Source organism: Ictalurus furcatus, unplaced genomic scaffold (genome assembly GCF_023375685.1).
Source record: "Ictalurus furcatus strain D&B unplaced genomic scaffold, Billie_1.0 scf4, whole genome shotgun sequence".
Classification (NCBI taxonomy): Eukaryota; Metazoa; Chordata; class Actinopteri; order Siluriformes; family Ictaluridae; genus Ictalurus; species Ictalurus furcatus.
Window position 1 is genome coordinate 1,173,146 of NW_026521053.1, and position 27,189 is coordinate 1,200,334.

The 27,189-nt window shown below is 39.8% G+C and overlaps 2 protein-coding genes across 3 annotated transcripts in view; one reads left to right on the top strand and one right to left on the bottom strand.

Moving 5' to 3' along the window:
- Positions 1-6,354: 6,354 nt before the first annotated feature.
- LOC128604848 (fumarylacetoacetate hydrolase domain-containing protein 2A-like) lies at positions 6,355-10,747 on the bottom strand. Its single transcript, XM_053619914.1, has 6 exons — positions 10,660-10,747; positions 8,533-8,728; positions 7,993-8,294; positions 7,777-7,885; positions 7,405-7,492; positions 6,355-6,480 (listed from the first exon to the last, which is right to left on the bottom strand). Exons 1-6 carry the CDS (start codon positions 10,745-10,747, stop codon positions 6,418-6,420), a joined length of 846 nt encoding a protein of 281 aa, XP_053475889.1. The 3' UTR covers positions 6,355-6,417.
- Positions 10,748-15,140: 4,393 nt separating this feature from the next.
- Positions 15,141-27,189, top strand: part of LOC128604864 (E3 ubiquitin-protein ligase UBR2-like) — a 356,764-nt gene continuing 344,715 nt past the window's right edge. Inside the window, exons 1-2 of one of the 2 annotated variants that reach the window (XR_008385344.1) lie at positions 15,141-15,596; positions 20,180-20,374. The gene's annotated coding sequence lies outside the window, so the exon portion shown is untranslated. Of the gene's footprint in view, positions 15,597-20,179; positions 20,375-27,189 lie in introns of those variants that run through there. The other variant, XM_053619965.1, reaches the window with a different exon arrangement.

Below are 27,189 nucleotides of genomic sequence, written 5' to 3' on the forward strand. Positions count from 1 at the left end.
TTCATGTTGGCTTATCCTTTTTAACAACAGATGCAGTCTTCACAGGTGAAACTGAAGGCTAAAACCAAAACTAAGAGTAGATGTTCAGCGCTATTTATCGTTTAAACAGTCAATCTAACAGGACACACCTGGGTAACAAGAAACACCTTTCAGTCACATGTTCCAATATATTTACTCGCCTACAAATTGGCTGGTGTGATACAAAACGTGCTATGTTCTATGTCGGTTATCACATCTACATGTAAATACCAGGAAATAAAAGCTGAAACTCTCGTCTCATATTCATCTTTTGATCTCAAACTCAAATGTCTTCAGTCTACAGAAAAAAAAGAATTGGTCTTGTCGTTCCAGTAGTTTCAGAGGGGACTGTATCTTTCTGTCCATTTAAAAGTTGTTCGTTAATAAGAATCTTTCTCGTTCGAGCAATGGTAACAGTTCCTGTAATTGTTGTGGCTGAAGTTTTCCCCGCTTCAGAAGTGGTGCTGTGATGGACGGATGATGTTTGTGTGTGTGTGGAAGATTTATATAAATATCTACTTATATAACTATCACGGACTTCCAACCCACAAGCAGACAAAACATTTGATCAGTTCAAAATAAGTCTGAGGCAAAGCAAACTAACAGACAGGCATCACTGCAGTGCCGTGACACTGTTTTGTCTCAGAGGTTTGTCAGAACCGCTGTGTTCCCCACAACGCAGTGCAGAGTGCCCTAGAAAAAATGTTGACTAAATTCTTAGTGTATACTGACGACTGAGTGTTCTTCAGACTGTTTTCCTCATTATTTAAGTGCATTTCCTAAGTATTCACCCCACTTTCAACTTTCCGACACCTGTTGTGGATAAAAATGACATGAAATAAACATGAGGGAGACCTAGTATCCAGTAAAGGGGAGAAGAAGAAAAGACGGGCACCAAGACACACAGAAGAGGTGTGAGGCGGATATTGACTGATATTGAATATTGAATTGGATTCACACTTTAAAGATCTTAGATCTTTAAGAGTAATACACTATGGTTTATTAGTCAAAAAGTCAAAAAGAAGTATACGAGCTGAGGAGTGCTAACACACACACACACACACACACACACACACACACACTCGTACAGTCAAGGGCGGGCAAGTAGACATAACACACACACACACACTCTCTCTCTCTCACACACATACTACAATAACTTTATAAGAATAATAAAAAGGAATATTAAGATATTATAAGGGTAATATCTTATAATAATAATATATATACTCTTTATAAAAACCAGAATAATAGGATATGTGGGACAGTAGAAGGGTAATATAATGATACTATGAAGTAGGAAGTACAGTAAGCCGTGTTTCAAGCAGTATAACTATATATAAAATAGAGATATAGAGCTAATATGAAAATAAATTATAAACTAGAAATGCAGGCTCGCAAGGAAGGCCTTAATTTTAAGAAAGAACCATGAGGAGCCATTTATAAGGGTGGCTGAGTCAAGCTGCCCCCCCGCCACTTATCGAGCAAATAGTTTAATTGAATTCTAATTCTGACTGCACTTCTCGCTGTATGTATTACAGATGCCCATGATCTTAGCCAGTGTGCGAGGGGGAAGGTAGAGGAATGATCTCTGTACTTGCAGGCAACGGTGGAGGATAATCTAAGTGTGATATTTGTGCTCGAAAATTTCTTCCTTGACCAGGGATAGGTCCTAGATCTGGCATACCATCTCAAGTTAACGTAATTTGTGCTGATACTAAACGTATTTCGGTAGATGCTCTACCTCTTGCACTAATGACCTATCACATGCAGACTAACAGCAATATGTATCTAACACCGCATGAAATGCTTACGGGTCGACCCATGTCTGTGTCTGTTCCTCATGATGGACTGCCGCTGGAGTAATTGCAGATGAATCAAAAACATATATGAGACCACTAACTATTATGTATGAAGCTATCTGTTCGCAGGAAAAGAGCTGGGTGCATTGTTATGGGTGAGGCGTCACCGCCTCACCGGGGGGAGGTGTTCACCCGGAGGTAGGAGACCCGGAGCAGCGAGAGAATGCTGACTACAAGGCAGCAGCGGACTACAAGAACATGCGACCCCCGGAGGATGCTCCTCCAATGACGAGATGGTGGGGAACACGTGAAGGTCCGGTACGAAGCTGCTGTGTACGAAGCTGCCGTCAACGGGGGGTCGGCTATCATAGAACTCTCAAGTCAGTGGCAGACAGGATGAGAAGATGTGAAGATCCATACCCTGGGTGTACGTGCTAGCCTAAACTCTCCCCAAAGGGTGGCTCTCTACAGTACGTAAAGTGCTTGAGCCGAAGACAACCAGCATACAGAGAGATACTGCCAACAGAGACTGTCAAGTTGTATTATTATAAAATGTTATAAAATGTTTGTGATATGACACACTCAGGCACGAGAAAAGTATAATGGTGCTGTCGAGCACATAGTGCTAGCAGGGTGGGAATTTTTCCTCATAGGAGGTTTTTCCGCCCACCCCTGACTGCGCAGGATTGGGGTTTGTTTTTTGGGGGAAGCAAGACTCTGCAGGTCCCGACAAATACAAAACTGTGGGCTGACAGGCCTAGTTGAGAAAGATAGGGACGTGTAGATCCAATCAAGTAGTTAGTTACTGTAGTGGCCACTCATACGTACGGCAGTAGTAGTAGTAATGAATGATTAGGGGAACTCAGTTAATCACACTTATAATCGATGTAGGCAAACAAACGTATAATCAAGGTAGTTAGATTCGAAATAGGATATATATATAGTTGAAAGGAGAAGTAAGTTAAGGGTTAAGAGTTATGGCTAGGTACATCTACACATGTCCGGCGCAAAGTGGTTGTAGGGGGGTCCTAAGGCCCATTCTCCAGCTGCCAATCTACTATGAGATCCCGGGGCGCACAACGCTAGCAAGTATCACACCAAATCTACAAAACCTCCTCAGCTCCTATTCTGCTCAGTGTGGCGTAGAAGTGGTTAATGTAAGGGACCCATTTGAGTACGGGGACGGGCGCATTATGACTCCGTTAGAGTAATCCTCCGACATCTAGCGGGCAGGGCCATGGCAGAACCAGTTCCTCCACAGGTATACCCGCTTAATTAAGGTATTGTATTAGGCTTTATAGCCTCAGAGGGGGGAAATGTTGTGGATAAAAATGACATGAAGTAAACATGAGGGAGACCTAGTATCCAGTAAAGGGGAGAAGAAGAAAAGACGGGCACCAAGACACACAGAAGCAGTGTGAGGCGGATATTGACTGATATTGAATATTGAATTGGATTCACACTTTAAAGATCTTAGATCTTTAAGAGTAATACACTATGGTTTATTAGTCAAAAAGTCAAAAAGAAGTATACGAGCTGAGGAGTGCTAACACACACACACACACACACACACACTCGTACAGTCAAGGGCGGGCAAGTAGACATAACACACACACACACACTCTCTCTCTCTCACACACATACTACAATAACTTTATAAGAATAATAAAAAGGAATATTAAGATATTATAAGGGTAATATCTTAAAATAATAATATATATACTCTTTATAAAAAACAGAATAATAGGATATGTGGGACAGTAGAAGGGTAATATAATGATACTATGAAGTAGGAAGTACAGTAAACCGTCTTTTCAAGCAGTATAACTATATATAAAATAGAGATATAGAGCTAATATGAAAATAAATTATAAACTAGAAATGCAGGCTCGCAAGGAAGGCCTTAATTTTAAGAAAGAACCATGAGGAGCCATTTATAAGGGTGGCTGAGTCAAGCTGCCCCCCCCCCCCCCCCCCCCGCGAGATAACAGTAAGACCAAGGTCACTCTAGATTGTTTTGTCTCTCCACTTTTGATTTTACGGGTAATTCAAATCCCTTGGTTTCGATTCTCTGGGTTACTGAAATCCTCTGGTTTTGATTCGCTGGGTTACTGAAATCCCTTAGTTTTGAGTCTCTGGGTTATTGAAATCCCGTGGTTTTGACTTTCTGGGTTATTAGAAATCCCTTGGTTCTGATTTTTGGTGTAATTTGAAACCCCTGGTTTTGATTCTATGTGTAAGTGAAATAGCCCTTTTCTGGAACATAAGAGTAAGGTAAATGAGCTCTTTTTTAACCCTATTGGTAGTGAGATCATAGTCTTCTTGAAACATCTGGGTTATTTACTGTGTAAGTACAGTATAAATACTGGAGCTTAAGCTCAGGGTATTGGGATCACCTCTGAGAATTCTCATCGGTGTGGATCTCGTGTGGTGGAACGGAACAATAAAGCTGGACCCTTGCTTCTTCTCACTCACGGCTGGTGTTTTTTTCTATCTCCAACTGGGCTCAGAGGTAGATGTGAGTATTGGCTTCTAAGTTGAATTTTAAATGTTTTTGGGTAATAGGCTAAATTTGAGCCAACACACCCCATCCCCTAACCCCACCCCACACACACACACGTACACATTTTGTAGTGTTACCACCACCATGCTTCACAATGGGGATGTTGTCCTCAGGGTATTGGGTTTCTGCCAAATGGCGGACTCAGTCTCAGATAAGCTTTCCTCACACGTTTTCAGAGTCTCCGACATGTCTTCAGGTAAACTTCACACAGGATATCATACAAGTGTGCCATAAATATGTTTATCCTGTGAACAGCTTCTTCCACGGTTCCATTTGCGATCGCAGAAACGAAAGCAGAATCGAGCAAACGCCGCAATATTCGGAGCAGCTTGCAACGTTTTAAACTTACCGCAGATTTTCTGCAGATCTGGGCCAAGATTTCTTCTTTGATTCATGTCCGTCAACATGAGTAATAGCTAAAAGGTCTCGTTTACCAACAAACATCACCGCGAAAGAGCGCGCAAAACAATTTTGTGTGAAAAACAACGTAAATTTGAAAAAAGCCACCGAAAAATCGAGCATTTTGGGCCGCAATAATCACAATATAAATAAATAAATATATATAATGTATATAAATAATTATAAAAACCCTCCGAAATCCTGTACAGACTGGATTACAGTGTGTTTCTCTTGTACCAGGTGCTGATGGAGGACCGGCAGAGCGAGGCGGTGTACCTAGAGATCAGTCCTCTTTTCCTCCAGGCCGAGAACAAACACAAACTCTTCCAGTTCTTCTCGCAGTTCCTCTAAGGCTGACGCAGGAGAAACACACGTCTACACCGCTCTAGGTTTAGTTACAAAATATCAGTGTTTCTGGTAATTCGCTTGGAGCAAGATGTGTTCTTGAACGTGGACCTTTAAAAACTGCATTTGGTTTCTCTCTTTCTTATGAATGTAGTTAGGAAATGTTTGTTGTGGTTTTCAGTTTTGCACTGAAGCTATGAGCCTAATGTGCTGTAGCTAACAAGTAAAGCTTATATCTAGCAGTTTAGCATCATGAAACCTAAAGCATTATGCCTTTACTACTAGCAGCTAAAAATTCTTTATTTGTACAGATAGATTACTAAACCAGTGTGTGATGATTTAAGCGTTCAGTTTCCACACTGTTGACAGTTTAGAGCCTTGTAGCTCTAGTGCAAACTGAAGACTGAGCTCTGAGCTACATGTTGTGTGTTAAGTGTGTTAATGTCAGTCGATATAATGCTGATGGTAGGCTTTGAGTGAGAATATTGGTAGGATTTTGAGTTGATCAGAGCTGTTAACCAATAAGAGAGCAGGATGTTGGTCATTGTATTCAGTTTAATTAGTGAGTGTTTGACAGTGTTGGATTGTTAGGAAGTTAACGAGTTCTTCTCTGGTTTCTGTTTGATGAAAATTGTTGCTTTATAACGTTGCTTTGTTTGATTTGGAGAAACGAATACAGGTTTTGTTCTGCACCGTCGCTCAATCCGGATCTTTCTTTTTCCACGTTCTCATACATGATGCTGTTAACGATGAGTGACGGAGCTCATGAACCACTGACCCTCCAATCAGCCCCTGATTATCCGCTGGTAATGCCGCCAGCCCTCTCGGGACACCGTAGCAATCCCATAACCCCCCTCTTTCACCCCACACAAGTACATATATAGACAGACTCTTTCCACACGCAGCACGGCGAGAGAGATGCTGACGGACAGGGCTGATTACTATAGTGCACCAGGTGCTGAGTAAGATCTCAAGAGACACACACACACAGGTGAACTGCACAAGGACCTCCTGCACACTCACGGAGAAGGCGATGGATAATGTCGAGAGAGATTCGCAGGTTGGACAACCCACTGATACAGTAGTGTTTCTCCCGAAACATAATCAACAGAGCTCTATCTCCTGGAAGATCACAGCACCTGCACTCTGGACCAATCACTTCTAGTGCACACAAATCTGATTAGGATTTCAGAAACGTCTAGACATTGAAGCATTTCAACGGTGAAAGGGATTTATTTTAATTTTTTCCATCCCCGTAGCTCAGATAAAAGTCAGCCAACCGTGCAGGAGTCACACCACTGTGTTTCGGATGAACCCGATCTCCTCGATCTGACACTCCACGACGTGTCCTTTCTGTATTCCTTCTGAATTATAAAGAATCCCCCCCCCCCCCCCCCCATTTGCAGGTGCTGTGACTTCTACTTGTAGGGACCTGTTTATTTTGGTTTTAGCCAAATTACAATATTAATTAAAAACAAACTACACAACATAAGTAGCTGTCTGATGGGTCATGTTTTAGAAGCAGTACAAAGAACTAATCAAATTTAGCACTCAGGTGTAGTCATGAGGTTTGTTTTGATGGAACATTTTATTCAAAAGCTAATTAATTAGAATTTTATGCAAAACATTCCTTTTTTTGTTGGGGGGGGGGGGGATTGCGAGTTTAAAAGAAATTAGCACTAAGGTGTGTTCAATTGTTGGTTATAAAAGAAACACTTCAGCCGGCAAGATGCGTTTGAGATCTAAACCCAAATTAATTCGAAACATAAGCACATGTAAACACTCGTGCAACGCTGCAAGGCCACAGACCTTAAAATAAAAATATTTTCGATGTGGTGCGTTAACGATAACGCCTAATCAAAAAGCTTTCTGACTTCGTATTAATTTTGAAGAACGCTGTACTTTGTGTTTCCTCTCTCCAAAAGTAATCTCAAAGGATACGTCTGTACAGATGTTCCTGCCTCAGTAGGAGATAACTCCAGAGCTGTTTTCGGACTCATTTCTCTAATCGCTTAGTTCCGCACGGTCATCAAACAGACGTGATGAATGACTTTCTAAACCAGTCATCACCAAGGGCACCTCTTAACGTTTCTGAGGATTTCGCCTCACCAAAACTTATTGCGCCCCTGTCTTTTATGTATATTTACTAAAGGGGATTAAATAGCCACGGTGTTTCTCCATCACCATGACCAGGTCATATTAGTCTTATAGAGATTCACAAAATTGGAAAATGGAGAACAAGCCTACGCAGTGTAAGAAACTGGAAACTGAGCTCACCTTTAGAAAGATGGGTGGCTTTCTGAACACGCCCACTCCTGGAGGCGTGCCTGTTAGAAACACGTCGCCTGGGTACAGAGTCACAAACCTGCCTTCAAGACAAATGAACAAAGCTGTACAGAAGACACTAGGGATGCAGTAACAATACAGCAATGTCTCAGTGCTCACAGATCTGAACTGCTCCCACGTGCAACAGTTTCTCTGCACGGTCACATTACTGCTTAATGTGCTGCATGATTCACTGAGCACAGTATCAGACCTATACCAGTACTGGTATCAATGCATCCCTAGAAGAGTCTGAACACTGAATCTGAACACTGCTGTAAGATCAGGTCAGTGAAATATGTTCACCACCATGCGCTGGATACTTACTGCGAGACCCACACCACCACCTTCTCCGTCTTAAAGATCAGCTGACTGGTGTTGCTGTCCTGAACTACGTCACCGTTTACCAGGCACCGGATCCCCAGATTGTGGACGTCTGATTTAAAAACAGCACATTACAGCTCTGACTCACAGCCTCATGGTTTTATTTACGTTCACAACAATTTTTACTTCAGGTTTCCATCTCACCAGCCCCCCACCTACCCTTCAGTGCTTCTGTGGTAACAAGAGCAGGCCCTAGTGGACAGAATGTGTCGAATATTTTTCCCAGAAGCCACTGCTTGCCGTTCTTCATCTGCCAGTCACGAGCGCTGACCTCACTGGCTACGGTGAAGCCGGCAACGTGACCGCGAGCGTCCTCCTCCTGAGAATAACAGGCATGAGCGCAAGACGCCTCTTTTTTATAGGAATGAATTTCTAATTTGGCATGATTTTTGTCCTCACACCAAACGTAGCCAAGATAAGTTTCATGTCTGCGGTTTGCTTCTTTAGTTTTTGCACTGGAGCTGTGACAATAATGTAGCTAACAGATGGAACAAATAGGAAGTCTCTCTCATGCACATTTTAACAGCTAATATCGATCTTTAGACAACAGGACAATGTTTTATCATGTTTCAGTCATTTAGTTGTTAGTTATAGACTAAATTTAGTCAGCTGAACCTGATCTAAACCTTAAGGACTGAAAGCTGTTTTGGATATCAGCCAAAAGATTACATATAAGTGAGTCCATGAAGTCTGCCCCACCTCTGAGCACACTCTATGCGCTTCTCTCCCAGCTCCAAGAACTCTCTCATGGTGGACGGCACGGTCTGATCAAACGCCTTCAGGTCGACGACGCCTTTCGCGCTCTCCACAACGACCTTCGCACTTCCCTCGGCTCCCCGCCGGCGGAACTGGACCAGACACATGCTGGCTGAGGTGAGGGTGCGTGTGCCTGAGCCTACAGAAAACACATGACAGAGTCTCCTCAAACTGAGCCACGAGCCCCACACCACTCTGGTCTACCCTCTCTCTCTCACACACACAGGGGTGAAGGGTCAGAGAGAGAACCAAGAGGACATCAGGGTCAGAAAAAAAGAGAGAAAAATTTAGAAAGTGTATAAACGATGTTTTGGATAAATAATTCTGTCGTATTATCAATTCTTTATTGTAATATTTTGAGATACTGGATTTTTGATTTCCAAGAGCTGTACACCGTAATAATCAAGATTGAAACAAAAAAAGGCTTACAACATTTCGCTTTATGTGTAATGAACCTAGAATATATGAAAGTCCCACTTTTTGAATTAAATTACAGGAAAAACAAACTTTTCCACGATTTTTTTAGATGCACCTGTATTTCTCCATCTATGAAACTCACACTGAAGTATGAATTCACTAATCCCATCCATCCATTTTCCATACCACTTATCCTATACAGGGTCGTGGGGAGCCTGGAGCGTATCCCAGGGAACTCGGGGCACACCCTGAACAAGTGCCAACACTTCACAGGGCACAATCACACACACTATGGACAATTTGGAAATGCAAATCAGCCTACAGCACACGTCTTTGGACTAGGAGTGGAAACCAGAGTACCCGGAGGAAACCCCCAGAGCACGAGGAGATCATGCAAGCTCGGTGCACACAGTGCAGAGACGGGATTAGAAGTCCCATACAAAGAGGTGTTTAGCAGTTGGAATGTCCTTCCCTTCACCGATCAATCGGTCTGCTGTTCTTTTCAGGAGGCCACCTACCCCATCAGCACCCTTCCCATGGCTGGCCTCAAAAAAATTCCATGTGCCAGCCCTGAATCCACGCTTGTCTAGTTCTGTACTAAACAGGAAGAAGATGCATCATATTCTGGAGCAATTTGATAAACACAGTTTGTACAGGTATTGCATTCTCTGTACATGCATGCTTTCTGTTTTGCATCACAGCATGATTTCTCTGCAAGGGACTCCAAGTCCTTGCATCTGAGAAGATTGAGTTGATTAAGTTTGTCAACAACAGATGACAAATTTTCATGTACGTTACAAAGGCATGTTTGCCTGTCTGAGATGGTTGGATGGAGAATCCAAAATGGATGTACTTGGCAGAAGAGGGAATAAGGGAGATGGCTCAGTGGATTTTCCAGCAGGAATCTCCTATGAAGGTGTTTCAGTGTGTTATTTGAAAAGCGTTTTTGCATTTTGCACTTTCCTTTAGTTATGGTCTGTTTTTTGTCAGCTGTTGAACGACTTGTATCATCCCTAATGAAAAAGCCAACAACGCTCTGATGTAGTTTAAATTGTTTTGTGGTGTATTTCTCCCTTTCGAAAAAAGTTACATTTTCAGCATTTCTCAGACCCTTGCAGAAACGTTTCCTTCAAACACCCAACATTTCTTGAATATATTTCTGGAGCTTGTGTTTTCTCAGGATTTGTCCACATACAATTCTGGATATAATTTGCCTGGTCTTCTCCTGTGTTGCTGTGTGAAATTTCTGTTTTATGTTTTCAACCAGTGCATGATGATGGACTAGAGTTTTGTGCACTGCGTCATTGGCTGGAAGTCTTCGGAGCAACTTTGTTGTTTTGGTGCGAGGAGATTCCAAATCTCACTTCAGTCTTGCGTAACGTTTTCTGTATTTGTCAGTGGTTCATTGTTGAGTATGAAGTAATTTTTTGAGTTTTTGATTCTTTCTGTACAATCTTGAGTATCTCTTTATTGTCTTTCTTCTCCCTGATAGTCGCTGCCTCCAATTAACGATTTGTAAGAAACAGAAAAGACATTTCACAAAGTTGAGTACAATGCTGTCTACTTTAACATCATATACTACCCTGAACATCATCTTCAGATTCTTTAGTCACTCACTGTTGTAACATATTAGATACTTCTCAGTCTTCTAACCGCGATGACTGTGCTTGTGGAGCAGGCTCTGCACCAGGCTCAGGACTTTGTGGTGCGTTACATTGGACTCAGTCGGCTTCTTCCTCATTCTACTCTGCTGCTTGACTTTCCTCCAGTAAGAACGTTTCCTACGCTTCTCTCTTTCTGTCACATCTGCTACTGCCTTGACTTTCCCTTGATCTCTTAACTCTCTCCATTTCTGATGGAATCTGAAATTTGAATCTGAAAGCTTCCCTCTTCACAGGATCAGAATCTTACTGAGCCTACTGTTTTCCTGCAGCAGATAATCTTGGCATTTTCCTGGAACACACTACAATTCTTATCTTTACATCTGTTGTTTTAGTTCCTATTAATTCCATTATTAAAACTCCTCTGCATTTGGATCCTTTTTCCTTCACCCCTGAATTTCACCAAGTGTAACCGTTTCCTACTGTCCACTATGTTACCTTTACTGGGTAACACAGTTGACAGGTAACTTAGTTGACATTTATAGCGTTTGGGGCCTGTACACAACATGGAAGCCTAGAACTACTGAACACATGGTATGTTCAGAAATATCTTTTCATAAATATAACATAAGTTTTAGGCAAATTTTCTTGTTACAGTTTGCAGCAATAATAATTGTGTAACACTGCTGACAGTCAATTAATCCTCTCTTGACACAGGTTTGCTTTTTAAACAATATTAGGGAAAAGAGAGAGGACATGCCTTCTAGTCTTTCAAGCATGTGCTTCTAGAGGAAATTACATCACAATATGCAAATTATGTGAGACTTGGACACAAATTAAGGTATATAACAATAAACACTTTTTTTTTAAGAACACACCCAAATATCTTGATTATCTAAATCTAACTGAAGGCAAAACTATTCAATTAATTTATATTTGAGGTAATTTTCATGCTTAAATGCAGAGTAGAATGAGCAACTTTACAAAATCAGAGAGTTGAATACAGAGTTGTATGTGATATGAACCTCATTTTTGAATAAAAGTTAGGGCTTTTTCCACATGTAGTAGTGTCATTGAGAAAAATGTCATTTTGAACTAGAAAAATAAACATTGGAGATTAATATTGATGAAAATATATCTAAAAATATATATTCCATGGACATGAGATGTACCCACAATTATAGAATGACCCCCAAGCTCATGCCTAGAAGTCCTCACTTTCTTTCTTTCTTTCTTTCTTTCTTTTTTTGTTGTCCGGTGTCCTGGCGAAAGTCCCCCATTGGCACTTATCTATCTTGGCCCCCTAATAATTTCCATCCCTGAATTGGCTACATCACTCTCCTCTCCACTATTATGGTGTGTGGTGGTGTTCTGCTGCACTGTGGCTGCCGGCGCATCATCCAGGTGGATGCTACACACTGGTGGTGTTTGAGGAGATTTACCCCCATACTATATAAAGTGCTTTGAATGCCTAGAAAAGTGCTATAAAAATGTATGGAATTATTATTCTTTCTTTCTTTCTTTCTTTCTTTAAGCTTCTTGTAGGCATAGTATTAGGAAATGCATATGTAGGTTTATTTTTGATAATGAGACTCCATAGAATCATTTGGCACTGGTTTGGTTTGATTGGACAAAAAACCTAGGACTAGTTCGCAAAAGTAGGTTTTACAAAAAACTCCAAGATGGCAGAAAACTTTTATAGGCGGAAATGAAATCAGAGATATACGTTTTGTTCGTCTGGTCCCAAGGATTCCATACATATAAGACACTGTGTCAGTGTCTGTGACAAACGTTCAAAAGTTATGGCCATTTTTTATAAACATTCTCACTATAGTGCCACCATCTGGCCGATCGGGCCGAAACGTTGTGACTCTGTACTACTCTGGACTACTGCCTTCCCTCAAGGTTTCAGCTCTCTAGGCCTTATGGTTTGGTCTGCATGCTCAGATTTAGGGAATAATAATAATAATAATAATAATATTATTAATAATCCTTACAATTAGAATACAAAAATCATGGTGGACTTTATGGGTCCCAATTAATTTTTGTGCCTGATGGGGAAAAAAAATTACATTCACCTGGATTTTTTAATTTTTTTTACTTTGTAGCAAATAAACAAAATCACAGATATGACTCAGAACATTTTTTGTTTAATATCTGAACTTTCTGGCTTCATGAACCATACCTCAAATATTTACAAAAGCCAAATGAAAACCAGCACTAACACCTCAACAGAAGAAAACAAGGTTACTACAACAGTTACCACTGTAAAAAATAGTTCTTGACTTTAGTAAGTTCAACTTATTTTATTCAGTTGTTCCAGTTAATAGCTGATTTAGTTGTACTGACTTATTTAAATGAGTTTGCTCAACATTTAATTATTTATATGGAATCACACACCTGTTCAACACAATGTATTCCCTAGCAACCAATTGCATTACTGCTTACGTCACTTCCGCAAGCCGTTAAGTTTCCTTCACAACAAGGCTGTGCTCTTTTTCATCGGTGGACATTTTGGATGGGTTCAAGTGAGGTCATTCATTTTATTTGATATCTTATATCTTATATCTTGATTATTTGATCTCAATATTAATATGTATTTGATATTACTCTCAATATTAATATGTATTTGATATTACTCTCAATATTAATATGTATTTGATATTACTCTCAATATTAATGTGTATTTGATATTACTCTCAATATTAATGTGTATTTGATATTACTCTCAATATTAATATGTATTTGATATTACTCTCAATATTAATATGTATTTGATATTACTCTCAATATTAATATGTATTTGATATTACTCTCAATATTAATATGTATTTGATATTACTCTCAATATTAATATGTATTTGATATTAATCTCAATATTAATATGTATTTGATATTAATCTCAATATTAATATGTATTTGATATTACTCTCAATGTCTGTTGTTAAGATTTGTTGATAATTTGCTGGTGGATGAGGTGCATTGTGAACATAGAGGCATTTGTAGGCGGTAAACTGCTTCACAGAAAACATTGCTTTACCAAAAAACACTTCGAGGTCATTTTTGTCACGTTTTTGAGGTAACTTTTTTTTTTTTTTAGCGCATATCGTGTTCTTGTTTGTGTGTGAGATTTGTGAATAAAAAGGCTGCTTGAGTCACTTCTCAAGCCGTTAAACTTCTCTCAAAAAATATAAATATGTTTTAAAATAATCCTGAAATTCTTGTCGGCGTTGGCTTACTGAGCGATGAAGAGTCGGTTCAACTGATTCAGTTCATTCATTCAAACCATCGAAATGGGATAAGCGGCTTTGGTAGTGATTCTTTAAATGAAGCGATTCAGAATTCTCTTCTTGAATCGTTTGAGTCGTTCTCACTCGGTCAGGGTTGCACGTGTGGGTTGCTTTTCCTGCACGTGTAATCAGCACGTGTTCACAGACCGTAAATCCCGACCCCATGGTAGACACTCGACAGAAATTTCATACTAAAGTAAGTATTTTATATTTTCTGGGTCTAAACAGAGCAGAAGTATTGCTAATGTGTTGTACAGATTCTATTGGACTGGTGAACTGTGTGGATTTGTATATTTAACCCAGTTTAATTCAATTCAATTCAATTTTATTTGTATAGCGCTTTTTACAATAGACATTGTCTCAAAGCAGCTTTACAGAAATATCAACACGGTATACAGATATTAAAGGTGCGAATTTATCCCAACTGAGCAAGCCACTGAGTGGCGACGGTGGCAAGGAAAAACTCCCTAAGATGTTTTAAGAGGAAGAAACCTTGAGAGGAACCCGACTCAGAAGGGAACCCGTCCTCATCTGGGTAACAACAGATAGTGTGAAAAAGTTCATTATGGATTTATATGAAGTCTGTATGGCCTTAGGAGCAGCCGTAGTCCCAGCAGTCTGGAATTAGAGAAGATTTGAGCTCCATCCAGAGGCAGAAAGGATCTGGATCTCTAGTATCTCCATAAATTCATGTGGGGCTCGGCGAAAGGAGAGAGGGAGAAAAAAGATTATTATGACTGCGAAGTAGTAGAACAGAATCTAGTCAGGGTAGGCTTGAGTAAACAAATACGTTTTAAGCCTAGACTTAAACACTGAGACTGTGTCTGAGTCCCGAACACTAATAGGAAGACTGTTCCATAACTGTGGGGCTCTATAAGAGAAAGCTCTTCCCCCTGCTGTAGCCTTCACTATTCGAGGTACCGTCAAATAGCCTGCATCTTTTGATCTAAGTAGGCGTGGCGGATTATATAAAACCAAAAGGTCGCTTAGATATTGTGGCGCGAGACCATTTAGTGCTTTATAGGTTAATAAAAGTATTTTATAGTTAATGCGAGATTTTACTGGGAGCCAATGCAGTATTGATAATATCGGTGTGATATGGTCGTACCTTCTAGTTCTAGTTAGGACTCTAGCAGCTGCATTCTGGACTAACTGGAGCTTATTTATATTCCTACTGGAACATCCAGACAGTAAGGCATTACAGTAATCTAATCTAGAGGTGACGAATGCATGAACTAGTATTTCCGCATCATGTAGTGACAATATGTTTCTTATTTTAGAAATATTTCTGAGATGAAAGAAGGCTATCCTAGTAATATTATCTACATGAGCATCAAATGATAGGCTGGAGTCAATAATCATAATAATAAGTCAATTAATATGGCCTGCTTTGTTCAGTCAGAGACAAGTAAATCTGTTCTAATGTTCATTTATTTTCCATAGATAAAACACATGTTTGCTTACACATGAATACATACTTTATGCCTTCAGAATGGTGGAGATTTGTCTCTTGACTATTTTAAATTTGGTTCTCTTCAACAGGTTGTGTTTGAGTTGTGCAGGCTTGTGTCACCTGACTTAAAGAAGGCTTTCTTTGAAGGGCTTGATCAGCACCTCCCACGGCTCCTGCAGTTGTACAACACCGAGAGGCAGTGAAATACCCGAAATCCAACATGTGATGACCCGCATTGATCAAGAGGTAAGTCTAATGAACTTTAGTTTGTTCTGCTCCAGAAATGAGCCGATATCCAGCAGAACAGCACTGATAGTTGTGTAATAGACGTGCACAGTAGAGCTGTCGTGATTAATAGATAAACTTATAAATGTGATTACTTGATGAACGTAGACAAAACTCTATACATGTGAAATGTTTTGTTGAAGTTCAGATGAAACTCTGATGTACAGAATCTTCAACAGAGTTCTGCAGAAAGATTTTGAATGCCTGTCATTCACCAGAACAAATTTGCAGTTGAACAGTCTGTCTAAAAGAAAAAATCTAAACACACAATATAAAATTCCTGCAGTGTGAATAAAGCCTTTGTATTGCTTTTAGCAAACATGTCTAGTACTCTCGGTTCAATGTGCACAATTTACCCCATTTAAATGCATTTTGGAAATTGTTCCACATGGCCTTAAAGTGTGAATATTCACTGTATGCCAAATAAGTAATCAAAGAATGGAATGGATTTTTTTTCTTCTCTAATGGACCATTAATCATAATTATAAAAGATGATGCATCAGGTACAAAGTATCAGAGGTCCCCCCCCCCACCACACACTTTTTTTTCCCCCCCACAATGGTTGCATGACTTTTGCTACACCATTTCCACTGTGTGTGTTACAAATCACTTTGAGGTAAAGCACTGCTGCTGCGAAGCCCTATTGGATCTGCTCCGTTTTTTAAATTATTATTATTATTATTATTATTAATAATAATAATAATAATAATAATAATAGTAATTATTAATTTGCTCACTCTATCTCTGACTCGCTCGCTCTCTGACACTCTCTCTCTCTCTCTCTCTCTCTCTCTCTCTCTCACTTCCCAGAGTAAAGAGTGTGAGACATCACAGCGAGAATGCAATTCCAAATCTGTAACGTGTAATTTTACGCTATCAGAAGGAGGGACACGTTCAATCTCAGTCTTTAATTCGATCTCTGGCAACGAAGGGGTGTGTGTGTGTAAAACAATAACATGCATGATGTATATTATGATGATCAGATCGTATACGTGATAATAAACAGATTATACCTCTAATCTTATAAGGGATTAAAAATGGAAACCGAGCTTCGGCACATCAGTAATAATAATAATAAGTGGTATGACGTGATCAGTGGATCGATGAGGCTCTCTCTGACTCGCTCAGCATTTCGTCTTCTCTCCACACCGTCATGTGTCGTTCCTTTTCTCCCGTCCGTGGCTCCGAGACGTGCTGACATTCAGGTCTGGCAGGATGCTACATGATTGACACCTCCAGGGGAGTCAGGCTGATCGAGTACAAAGTGTTTATATGTGCTAAAGGAAAGAGATCTGGTGGAAAGAGTTATAGAGTTATAGTGCTGAGAAAAGTCTGTAAAGAAAAAACAAATGTGTTTTTATAAGGTTTTCATTTCTTTGATTCACCCTCGTATATAAATGCACTTGTTCTAATATGTTATCGTTCCTATAGTAGCTGATAATCAAGGATGGGGTTGTGTGATGCGTTACCATGACCACCTGTTACTGTTATGCGTGTGTACATAATACGGGAACGCTTTAAGTGACCATTCCCATAATAGTTTATGGTTTCTGAGGCCCTCATTGTATCTGCATTATTATAACGTATTGCACTGGGGAGCTGTTTACCAAACAGTCAGTAAACCCTGCTGGAAGTGTCTTTTTATTTTATTTTTATTTAATTTTTTTTTTTTGCCCCCTATCACTTTCTGTGCGAGGGTGGATTGAGTGTTTTCAGTCCCGTCTCGGGCTAAACCATCACAGCTCTATTAAAATTGTCATCAAGTCTGAACATTAGAACCCAGCTTCCTTTTTTTTCAAGAACACACTATATGGCCAAAAGTTTGTGGACACCTGACCATCACACATGTACAGTATACGCTTGTTGAACATCCCATATCATGTTTATGCTGCAATGAAGATTCAGTGAACTGCAGGCTGGTGACTGATTTCAGCACCAAGGACAGCACCAGCTGAGCCCTGAATCACTATGAGAGCCTGAGAGAAACAAGTCTCTCTCTCTCTCTCTATTTCTTTCTCTTTCTGACTGTCTGATTGTCTTTCCATCTCTCTCTTGATCGGTCTTTGTCTCACTCTCTGTGTCTGTGTGTCTCACTGTCGTCTCTATCTTCGGTCTCTCACTTTCTGTCTGTCATTCTCTCTCACTTTCTTTCTGTCTGTCATTCTCTCTCACTTTCTATTCTCTCTCACTTTCTTTCTGTCTGACTGCCTTTCTGTCTCTTGATCTGTGTGTGTCTCTCTCTCTCTCTCTCTCTCTCTCTCTCTCTCTCTCTGGGAGTGCGTGCGTGGGGAGGACAGAGCGAGGTTCTGAGACAAAATCTTTTCAAAATGTTTGGTAAACAGAGCAAATGATGTACTGCACACAATCATACACAAAGACCAATCATACTGTATAAAAGACAGATCTATTACAGAGAATCTGCATCTAGTAAGGGACTTGTATGACCATGCGTATGACTACAAGATTGAAATGGGGTTTTTACCATTAGATCAGGAGAAAGCTTTTGACCGGGTCGAACATGTTTTTCTTTTTAACATCCTAAAGGCTTTTGGTTTTGGTGAAAATTTGATCTCAATGATGAGGCTATTATACTCTGAAGCTACATTTATGATAAAAGTGGCCGGTAGCTTAAGTGCTGCTGTGAAGGCTCAGAGGAGTATCAGGCAGGGCTGCCTCCTGTTGGGCCAACTTTACAGCATAATTATTTAACCCCTGCTATATAAGCTTAGGAAAGAATTAACAGGTCTACAAATCGACACTCTAAACTGTCAACAACCCACCAAATTATCTGCATATGCGGATGATATCACAGTTTTAATTAGAGGTGATGTTAAGGTGGTAAAATACGCTCTGGAGTGTTATGGAAAAGCTTAATCTGCAAAAGTCAACTGGCATAAGAGCGATGTGGTGTGGTCAAGCTGTTAAAAGTCCATCACTTCCTGGCATCATGGACTCTATCAAATATCAACAGATATTAAATGAAAACCTGACTGCCTCTGCCAGAAAGATTCAAATGGGCTGTGGTTGGATCTTCCAGCAGGACAACAATCCAAAACATACATCAAAATCAACACACAAATGGTTTACTGACCACAAAATCAACAAATGAATAAAACACCACAGAGTTGTTCTAGGAAAATATATTTACTGATGGGGTGGCATGTTCTTCAGCTCAACGTGGAGTTAACAGCACATCCCAAAGTGTTTTATTCCGCTTGCAACACAGCAGCTTGGCAGCACTAACAATTTGTTAAAAAAAATTAATAAAAATCAGCCATAACATTAAAACCACCTGACTAATGTTCAGGTCCTCCTTGTGCCGCTAAAACAGCTCTTACTCGTCGAGGCGTGGACGCCACAAGACCTCTGAAGGTGTGCTGTGGTTTCTGGCACCAAGACCATAGTTCCTTTAAGTCCTGTAAGATGCAAGGTGGGCCTCCGTGGATCAGACTTGTTTGTCCAGAACATCCCACAGATGCTCAGTTGTATTGAGATCTGGGGAATTTGGTGGCAGTCAACTCCTTGAACTCTGTCACATTCCTCAAACCATTCCTGAACCATTTTTTGTAGTGTGTCAGGGAACATTATTCCGCTGAAGGAGACCACTGCCATTAGGGAATTTTGTTGCCATGAAGAGGTGTATGTGGTCTGCAACAGTGTTTGGTAGGTTGTACGTGTCAAAGTATATTAACATCCACACAAAAGCCAGGACCCAAGGTTTCCCAGCAGAACATTGCCCAGAACATCACACTGCCTCTGCTAGCTTTTGCTCCCCACTCTCATCAGTGAGCCTTGGGCGCCCTTGACCCTGTCACCAGTTTACCAGTTGTCCTTCCATGGGCCACTTTTGGTAGGTACAAGACCTGCCGTTTTGGCAATGCTCAGACCCAGTTATCTAGACGTCATAGTTTGGCCCTTATTGAAGTTGCTTAGGTCCTTACACTTGGTGCCTAATATACCCCACCCCTTCACTGGTGCTGTTGTAATGAGATAATCAAAGTTCTTCACTTCACCTGTCAGTGGTTTTACTGTTGTAGCTGATCGGTGAATAGTTGCATTTAATGTTGTAGAATGAAAACACATTCCTGTTCTCACTTGTGTTAGCATGTTGTAACAGCTGTTCTTCCCTCACCTATTGTGTGGTGTGTTTATTTATTTATTTTTATTTATTTATTTTATTTAAAAAAACAAAACTTTTTTTTATATATATAAAACAAAGGAAAAAATGCTGCTTGTCATGTTACCGATAGGGCCACAGAAATGTCCTCTGTGCTGATGTCTTGGCTGTATCTGAACACTTGTAGCTTTACCCCTGACTTTTACTGTGTTGACACTGGAGATTCCTTTCAGAAATGCTCCATTAATGTCTCCTAACATAAACCCACTAGGACTAAGATGATTTATGCATTGTAGCACCAAACAAAGGTTTCAGTCACTTTTCTGTCTGTAAATTGTCCATCACTGTGTATGGGGCCATGGTCTTGTGTCCTTTATTCATCTCCGTAAATAGTCATCATATTAACCTGTTGACGGGTGTTTATCAGACAGGAGCCTGTGGTTTCCTACTCTGAACGCTGTTCGAGACATGTCGACTTCAGGAGGCCCCACTCCACCCTTCACCACCCTGTCAGTCACCCACCCAGCCAATCACATCACTCCTGTAGAGCTGCACCGACCAGAGAAACACAACACCATGAACTAGGCCTACTGGAGGTATGTTTTTCCATCAAATAAAGGACATAACTACAGGGTTTTCCAAAAGTCTCCATACATAAGGGACTGTGTGCCAGTACCAGGTCGGTTGTGCCTTCGTCAGTGGATGTGCACTTCTTGGTTGGTCTGCAACACTTGCAGTCTTTTTGAATTTGTTAATAAGTTTGGAAACTGTGTAGTATGTTTGCTGTGTTCGCCATGTTTCCTGTTAGTCCATCGCAACCTTGCCACAGCTTCCTGATCCAGGCATGAGAATGATTTCAATACATTCTTCTCTTGTCAAAAGCGTTCTTAAAGGCTATCTGGGGGGGGGAAATGAAAGTATGAAAAAAAAAAAAATTTTTGGAAGACATTTAGGTAAAAAAAAAAAAAAGTGTTAATTTCCCCCATGTATAATTCTGCTTTGTTGCATTGGACGTCTTTGTTTTGTTATATAAGGTGTTGGCTTTATACTCCGTTATAGGCAACTTTGCATAATAACATTAGTACTTTTTTTTTTGTTTTTTTTTTTTGTTTTTTTCCCTACAGTGAAATGATCGAATGCTTTAATCAGATTGCTGAAGACTCAGAGTACCGTGTGGTGGTGGTCTCGGGTGCAGGGAAAATCTTCACTGCAGGTACAGCAGTATGATATTTTTTTTTCAGAATTGGAAATATGCTTTAATTTTTATGTGGGTTTGCAGTGCTTTTACTCTCATAGCTGTTCATTATTATAATAAGCAATGGCTCCATGTGCTAAAACCACAACACTAAGTGAAGTTAATTTAACATGCATCCTTATTCGTTCCTAGTGCAGAATGTATTAAACTTCAAGTTTAGTAGTTAATAGTCTTTCTAATTAGGGATGTGCCAGGTATTCGAATACACATTTAACCTTTTGAGGTGCCATTAGTTAAGTCAAGTGGGTTTTTATTGTCATTCCTCTATATAGCTCGTATACACTGGAACAAAGAGACATTCCTTCCGGACCATGATGCAACACAGTTGTGTATTTGCACTTTAACTCACCCAGTCTTGCGTACTGTTCTGTGTGAGATGAGTGCAACACAATAAAAACACAAAACAGCAAATACACAGGACAGTAGATACACAGGACATGGACTGTAACTGTAAGCTACTGTGTAATGTAGCAGCACATGTATTGCAGCAATACTGGCAGCAGAAATAGTTCCCTAGTATAAAGTGACTGATGCAGCTATGTAAAGTCTTACTGGGTTAGTGCGGTGTGCAGTGGTATGAGTCTTACTGGGTGAGGTGTTTGACTAGCCCAGGTGAGCACTGTAATCTGACTGTCTCAGGGAAGAAACTGTTGCAGAGTCTGCTGGTGGTGGCACGGACGCTCCTGTACCTTCTGCCAGGTGGCAGGGGGGTGAATAGTCTGTGAAAGGGGTCGTCCACAATACTGGTGGCTTTGTGGATGCACCGGTAGTTGAAGGAGGTGTGTGGTGGGTAGAGAGACCCGATGATCTTTCCAGCTGTCCTCACAATTCGCTGTAGGGTCTTGCGGTTGGAGGTGGTGCAGTTCCCGTACTACACCGTGAGACAGCTGGTCAGGACGCTCTCGATTGTCCCACTGTCGAAGGAGCATATTATTCGAATATTCAGGTGTCTGGGTATTGATTGTACCCTTTATTGCCATGAAGTCAATGAGAAAATCTGGTCAGGTCTAGCAGAACAGTTACCCCAGACATTGTGTAAGTTATAGGTGTTCATTATTTATCATGATGATTAATTGATTTTAGTGACAACATATTTTTTATTGCACTTTCACATTTAAGTTTTCTCATGCCACAATATAACACACAAGTAGGCATGAGAACTTGAGCTGGTCAATTATGACAGAATTTAGGAACATAGTGTGAGCCATGACATTAATTTACCTTCTGATAAACTAAATGTAATATTTCCAGTTCATTTTACAGACTGTATGCACAAAAACAACTGTGAACCTGTTTGAAGTCTGCTCCTCTTAAATATATTTAAAGCTGCACTATTAGACATTTCCACTGTCATGGTTCTGGGCTGGAGTCAGTTCTCGAACCGCTCTGTGTGTATTGTGTAGATATCTGAATAATCTCATATAGGGTGTGATTGGGTGAGTTCATTTACCTGTCAGATGCAAAGCGCTTTAGTTTAATGGTGTTCATTACTTGATGCTCCGATCAGGATTTTTACAGCTGAAACTGATCCAGATACCAATCTATTTTTATTTAAACTTTAATCAGGAAGTCTATCATAACAGTTAAATGTAAGCTCTCTGCTCCTGGTCACTGTTAACTGAATAAAATAATAGCAATGAGAAATACTGTTGGTTAATTGATAAATATACAGCATAAAATATTTATTTTAAAATATCTTGAACAATAGAGTCCTAATTAAAAGTAGACTAACACAAAAATGATCCATATTAGGAAAAAGGCTAATAGCTTTCTAAGGAAATAGTGATCTAAGGTTAAGGTCAAATTGATATTAAATGCAACCCATAGTAATTAAACATTATTTCATTTCTCATTTTATTCATATTTTATGAAGGTATTATAATATCTATTTTTTTTATATATATATATATATATATATATATATATATATATATATATATATATATATATATATATATATTAAATGATTTATTTTAACTAAGCACATTTTCTGTCTTTACATTTTAGTAGTTTTATTTTTGTTTCAGTTTTAGATCGGTTCCCCAGTACAGTGTCCATGTCTGCTGATAATATTGTGTTTTGGGGGGATAAATCAAAACATGGAAACTGGAGTTGACTTTTCTAGTGATATCTGGCAACCGTGAGTTTAAATGGAGTGAATTAGAGTTAGTGTAGGAGAGCGGCAGTGTACTGTATATTTACAGACTGAACAGTTCTACTCTTGATTATGATTGGTGAGGAATTATTTAATAAAGAAGTCTGAATTAAACCCACCTTGTAACGTTATTATTAATTTACTCCGCCCGAAGCCACTGTGTCTACACGAGCAGGTGAAAGTTCAGGTCATTTTGCGGGATCAATAAAAGATGGCGGTTGTGAGATCGGAGAGTTGAGAGAAGCAGATGATGTAGAGTCACTTCATCATAATGGCTTCTTTGCAGTATTTCCACACTTGTACAGTGGACTGAGGAGATGAAAAGCAGTGTGAAAGTAACTGTTGCGCGGTGTAGATGTATTTTGGACTTCCTGTAGTTTTTATTCCGTTTGTATTATACAACTCCGAACAGGTCACTTGCACCGGTGTGAATAAATATTTATTCACAGTCGCACAAAGTACTTTTCAGTCACAATGCGAGTGAAATGGTTGCACCGTAGAGCCCCGAGTTTATCTGCAAAGTTTTTTTCCCACTCAGCGTGATTAGGTTTAATGTCCCCGACAACCTCTGAAGTGCTATTTAGCATCGTGCTAATTTCATGATTTCCCCTCGCTCTGGAGCTCGAAGCGAAGCTAGCAACTCGAGGGCTAAAATGCTAATTCCGTTTCGGGGTTTTGGCACTACAAAATGACGTCATCCCTGCGCCACTCTATGGTGATTGGCTGTAGTGTAGGAGCCGCTTGATTTGATCTGCAGTGGAGTTTTCTGTGAGCGGAGGACGGAATTTAAATGTCAATATCGCAGTCGATCATGTTCATTTAATCGTGGGCAGTCAAAATCGTAATCGCGATCGATATTCCATTAATTGTGCAGCCCTAATCTGCACTAAAGAAGTTTTGGGAGCAAGCAGTTCACATTTTCAACTATGAAGTCTGCAGGACAGACAAGTGCTACAGTGCATTTACAATAGCTCTCAGTATAGCTCCATTCAAATATTCAGCAACAATGGACACAAATCAGCCAGCTTGGGTTTGCAGATTGAGCTAATTTTAAACCAGACACTAGAGAGAGACATTAGCTGAGAGACATGAGGTCATTTCCAGTAAGGGAACATAGTGAGTATCGATGCTCCCTGGTTTTTGTGGTGCGTTGTGGGATTTTTTAGGGAGCAAACGTTCCAGTGCACTGGAAGGATTTTGCAATTGAGACAACACTTAAAATGGCTGACTCCCTGGTCTCTTGAACCCATACCCTAAACTCAACAGGAAGTCAGCATTTTGATTTTTCTCTTAATTTTTTCCTCCGTTTTTTGCCATTTCCAGGCCTCGTACTTTAACGTACTCCTCCTGGAGCTTTCATCAGATCGGCATCACGTTCGGTCAGTCTCATCTACAGGCATTGACGATGCTAAATTGCGAAGCTTTTGAATTTTTGCTGCTCGCCGTGGGCGTGGCGCTCTCACAAATTTAGAAGTTTCACCATGAAAAAGGAAGTTGTTATAACTCAAACATAGAATGTCCAATCTAGGGATGTCATGATACCAAAAATCTAGTAGTCGGTACCAGCAAAAATACACGATACTCGATACCACTTTGTGTATAAATAAATAATACTTTTAACTCCTTTATTTAAACACTTGAGCATTATAAAAAACAACAGTCACATAATATAAAAAGCAATTACAAAATAGATATATAATAAATATGTAGGCATAAAATGTTTTTTCTTCAAGATGTTCTGAAATGAGGTCTGGTTTCGGTGTATAGTTTGGGGATCTCTGTATACATGAAGTAATTTTTGCCTGGTATCTGGGGTTGAACCGCTGAAGCAGAGGGAGGGGGAGGGGGAGAGAGAGAGGGAGGGGGGAGCAATCACATTTTAGCCCAGAACCTTTAGCTTGCCTTTGCCAGGAGGTTCAGACTTGGCTTTCAACAAGATAAAGAGCCAAGCATACTTCCAAATGAACACACAAATGGTTCAAGAAACTCAAAATCAGTGTTTTACAATGAGCTTAAAATGTCCTCCATGGTGGCATGGACCAGGACCCCTCGGTCTGCAGCATTACAGGAAGATTTCAGGTTAGACATTATGGGAAGAGTCTCGGTGCTGTTATTGTCTCTGGGGCAGACATCCGTTAACATTGTGACCCCTTCCCTGGAGAGAACAGCATTACAATTCTGAAAACAGTTTTTGTAAATAATAATTCACTACTTAAAGCATGTACCCGAGCTCCTGCTACGCAGTAACTAAAACTGTCTGCAACTCACGTGTTACTTCATTCTTTAGTTCCTTCTCTTAAGTGTAGAGCCTCTGTCAGTTTGTTTGTTAGTGTCTCTCATAAGAACTTCCCCAGAGTAGGACAACTGGCAAAACATTACTTGTGTATTCAAGCCACAAGCTCCCCCTCTGAGAGGGTTTTTAGTACAGGTGGCAACATTGTCACATGTAAAAGGGCATCTTTGAAGCCAGATAATGTAGACCAGCTTGTATTTCTTGCTAGAAACCTCTAGAGCCTGTCATAGGGTGTCATCAACCCCCAACAATGTCCCTGCCCCAGCAACATGTGTTCTTGTTATTGCTCACACTTTTTCTGTTTTCTTCAGCAACTCTGAGCATTTTTCATAATTTTTTTATCCTGGCTGAAGCACTTTTATTTCAATCTATAAGAATAAAATAGTAATAAGTTAAAGATATTAATATTGACAAAGGTGAGAGTTTTGTTTATTTGACAGTGATTTCACATTTCTTGTTTGTATGAAGGTTAAATTCAAAATAATTTTTTTAATTTCTAAATTATTATATAGTTTTATAGGAGGAGGTTTCATAGACTTGGCGTTCATTTTACAGAAGTTTGAAGGTACAGACATCTGTTGTGGGCGTCCTTGGCAGTTTTTCTGAGGATTTATATTGTTCATATCGATATCGGAGTTATATCGTATCGACCGAAATTAAGCAATATATCGTGATATACATTTTGGCCATATCGTCCAGCCCTACATGAAGGATGACCATGACAGGGAGTTCTCCATTACCTGTCAGCGCAAATTTTCACCGTGCCTTCGTGTCCTGACCTGTTTCTGATTGAGAAAGTGTGGTGCATTATGAAGCGCAAAAGAGTGCAACCAAGGCACTGTATAGTTGCGCAGCTGAAGAAATCTATAACGGATGAATGGTAGAAAATCCCGCTTGTTAATAAAAGAAATGGTGATGTTACACAGTGTTAAACAACTTTTTAGGAGTTTGTTGCAGTCATCAGATGTGAAATGAGTGTGAATTCAATTTATTTTTTAAATATTCAAAGTACAACATCAAATAATGTGTTTTCAATATAGTACAGGGTGAATTGAATTTTCAAATGTCTCTTTGGTTTTGGGGTTTGTTTGTTTTGTTTTTTTTGCATTTTCCATATTGTCCCAGCCTTTTTGGAATTGGGGTTATAGATAAAGAGAACCCGATTAAACTAATGAGACAAAAATATAATACTTCATCATTTATATATTGAGGGAAATGAACCAATATTACATATCTGTGAGTGGCAAAAGTATGTGAACCCTTGCTTTCAGGATATGGGGTGACCCCCTTGTGCAGCAATAACTGCAGCTAAACAGTTCCGGTAACTGTTGATCAGTCCTGCACATCGGCTTGGAGGAATTTTAGCTTCAACTCTGGGATGTTGGTGGGTTTCCTCACATGAACTGCATCCTTCAGGTCCTTCCACAACATTTCTAGTGGATTAAGGTCAGGACTTTGACTTGAACATTCCAAAACATTCACTTAATTCATTCTACCAAAAATGGTTAAAGAAGAAAAGTGTGTTTAAGGTTGTTTTCTTGCTGCATGACCCACTTTCTCTTGAGATTCAGGCAAATTAACTGCTAATCTTCGAGGTTCTTACTCTAAGGTTAGAAGTACAATATTTGTGCCACTCACAGATTTGTAATATTGCATCATTTTCCTCAATAAATAATTGACCAAGTATAATATTTCAGTCTAGTTTGTTTAATTGGGTTCTTGCCTACTTTTAGG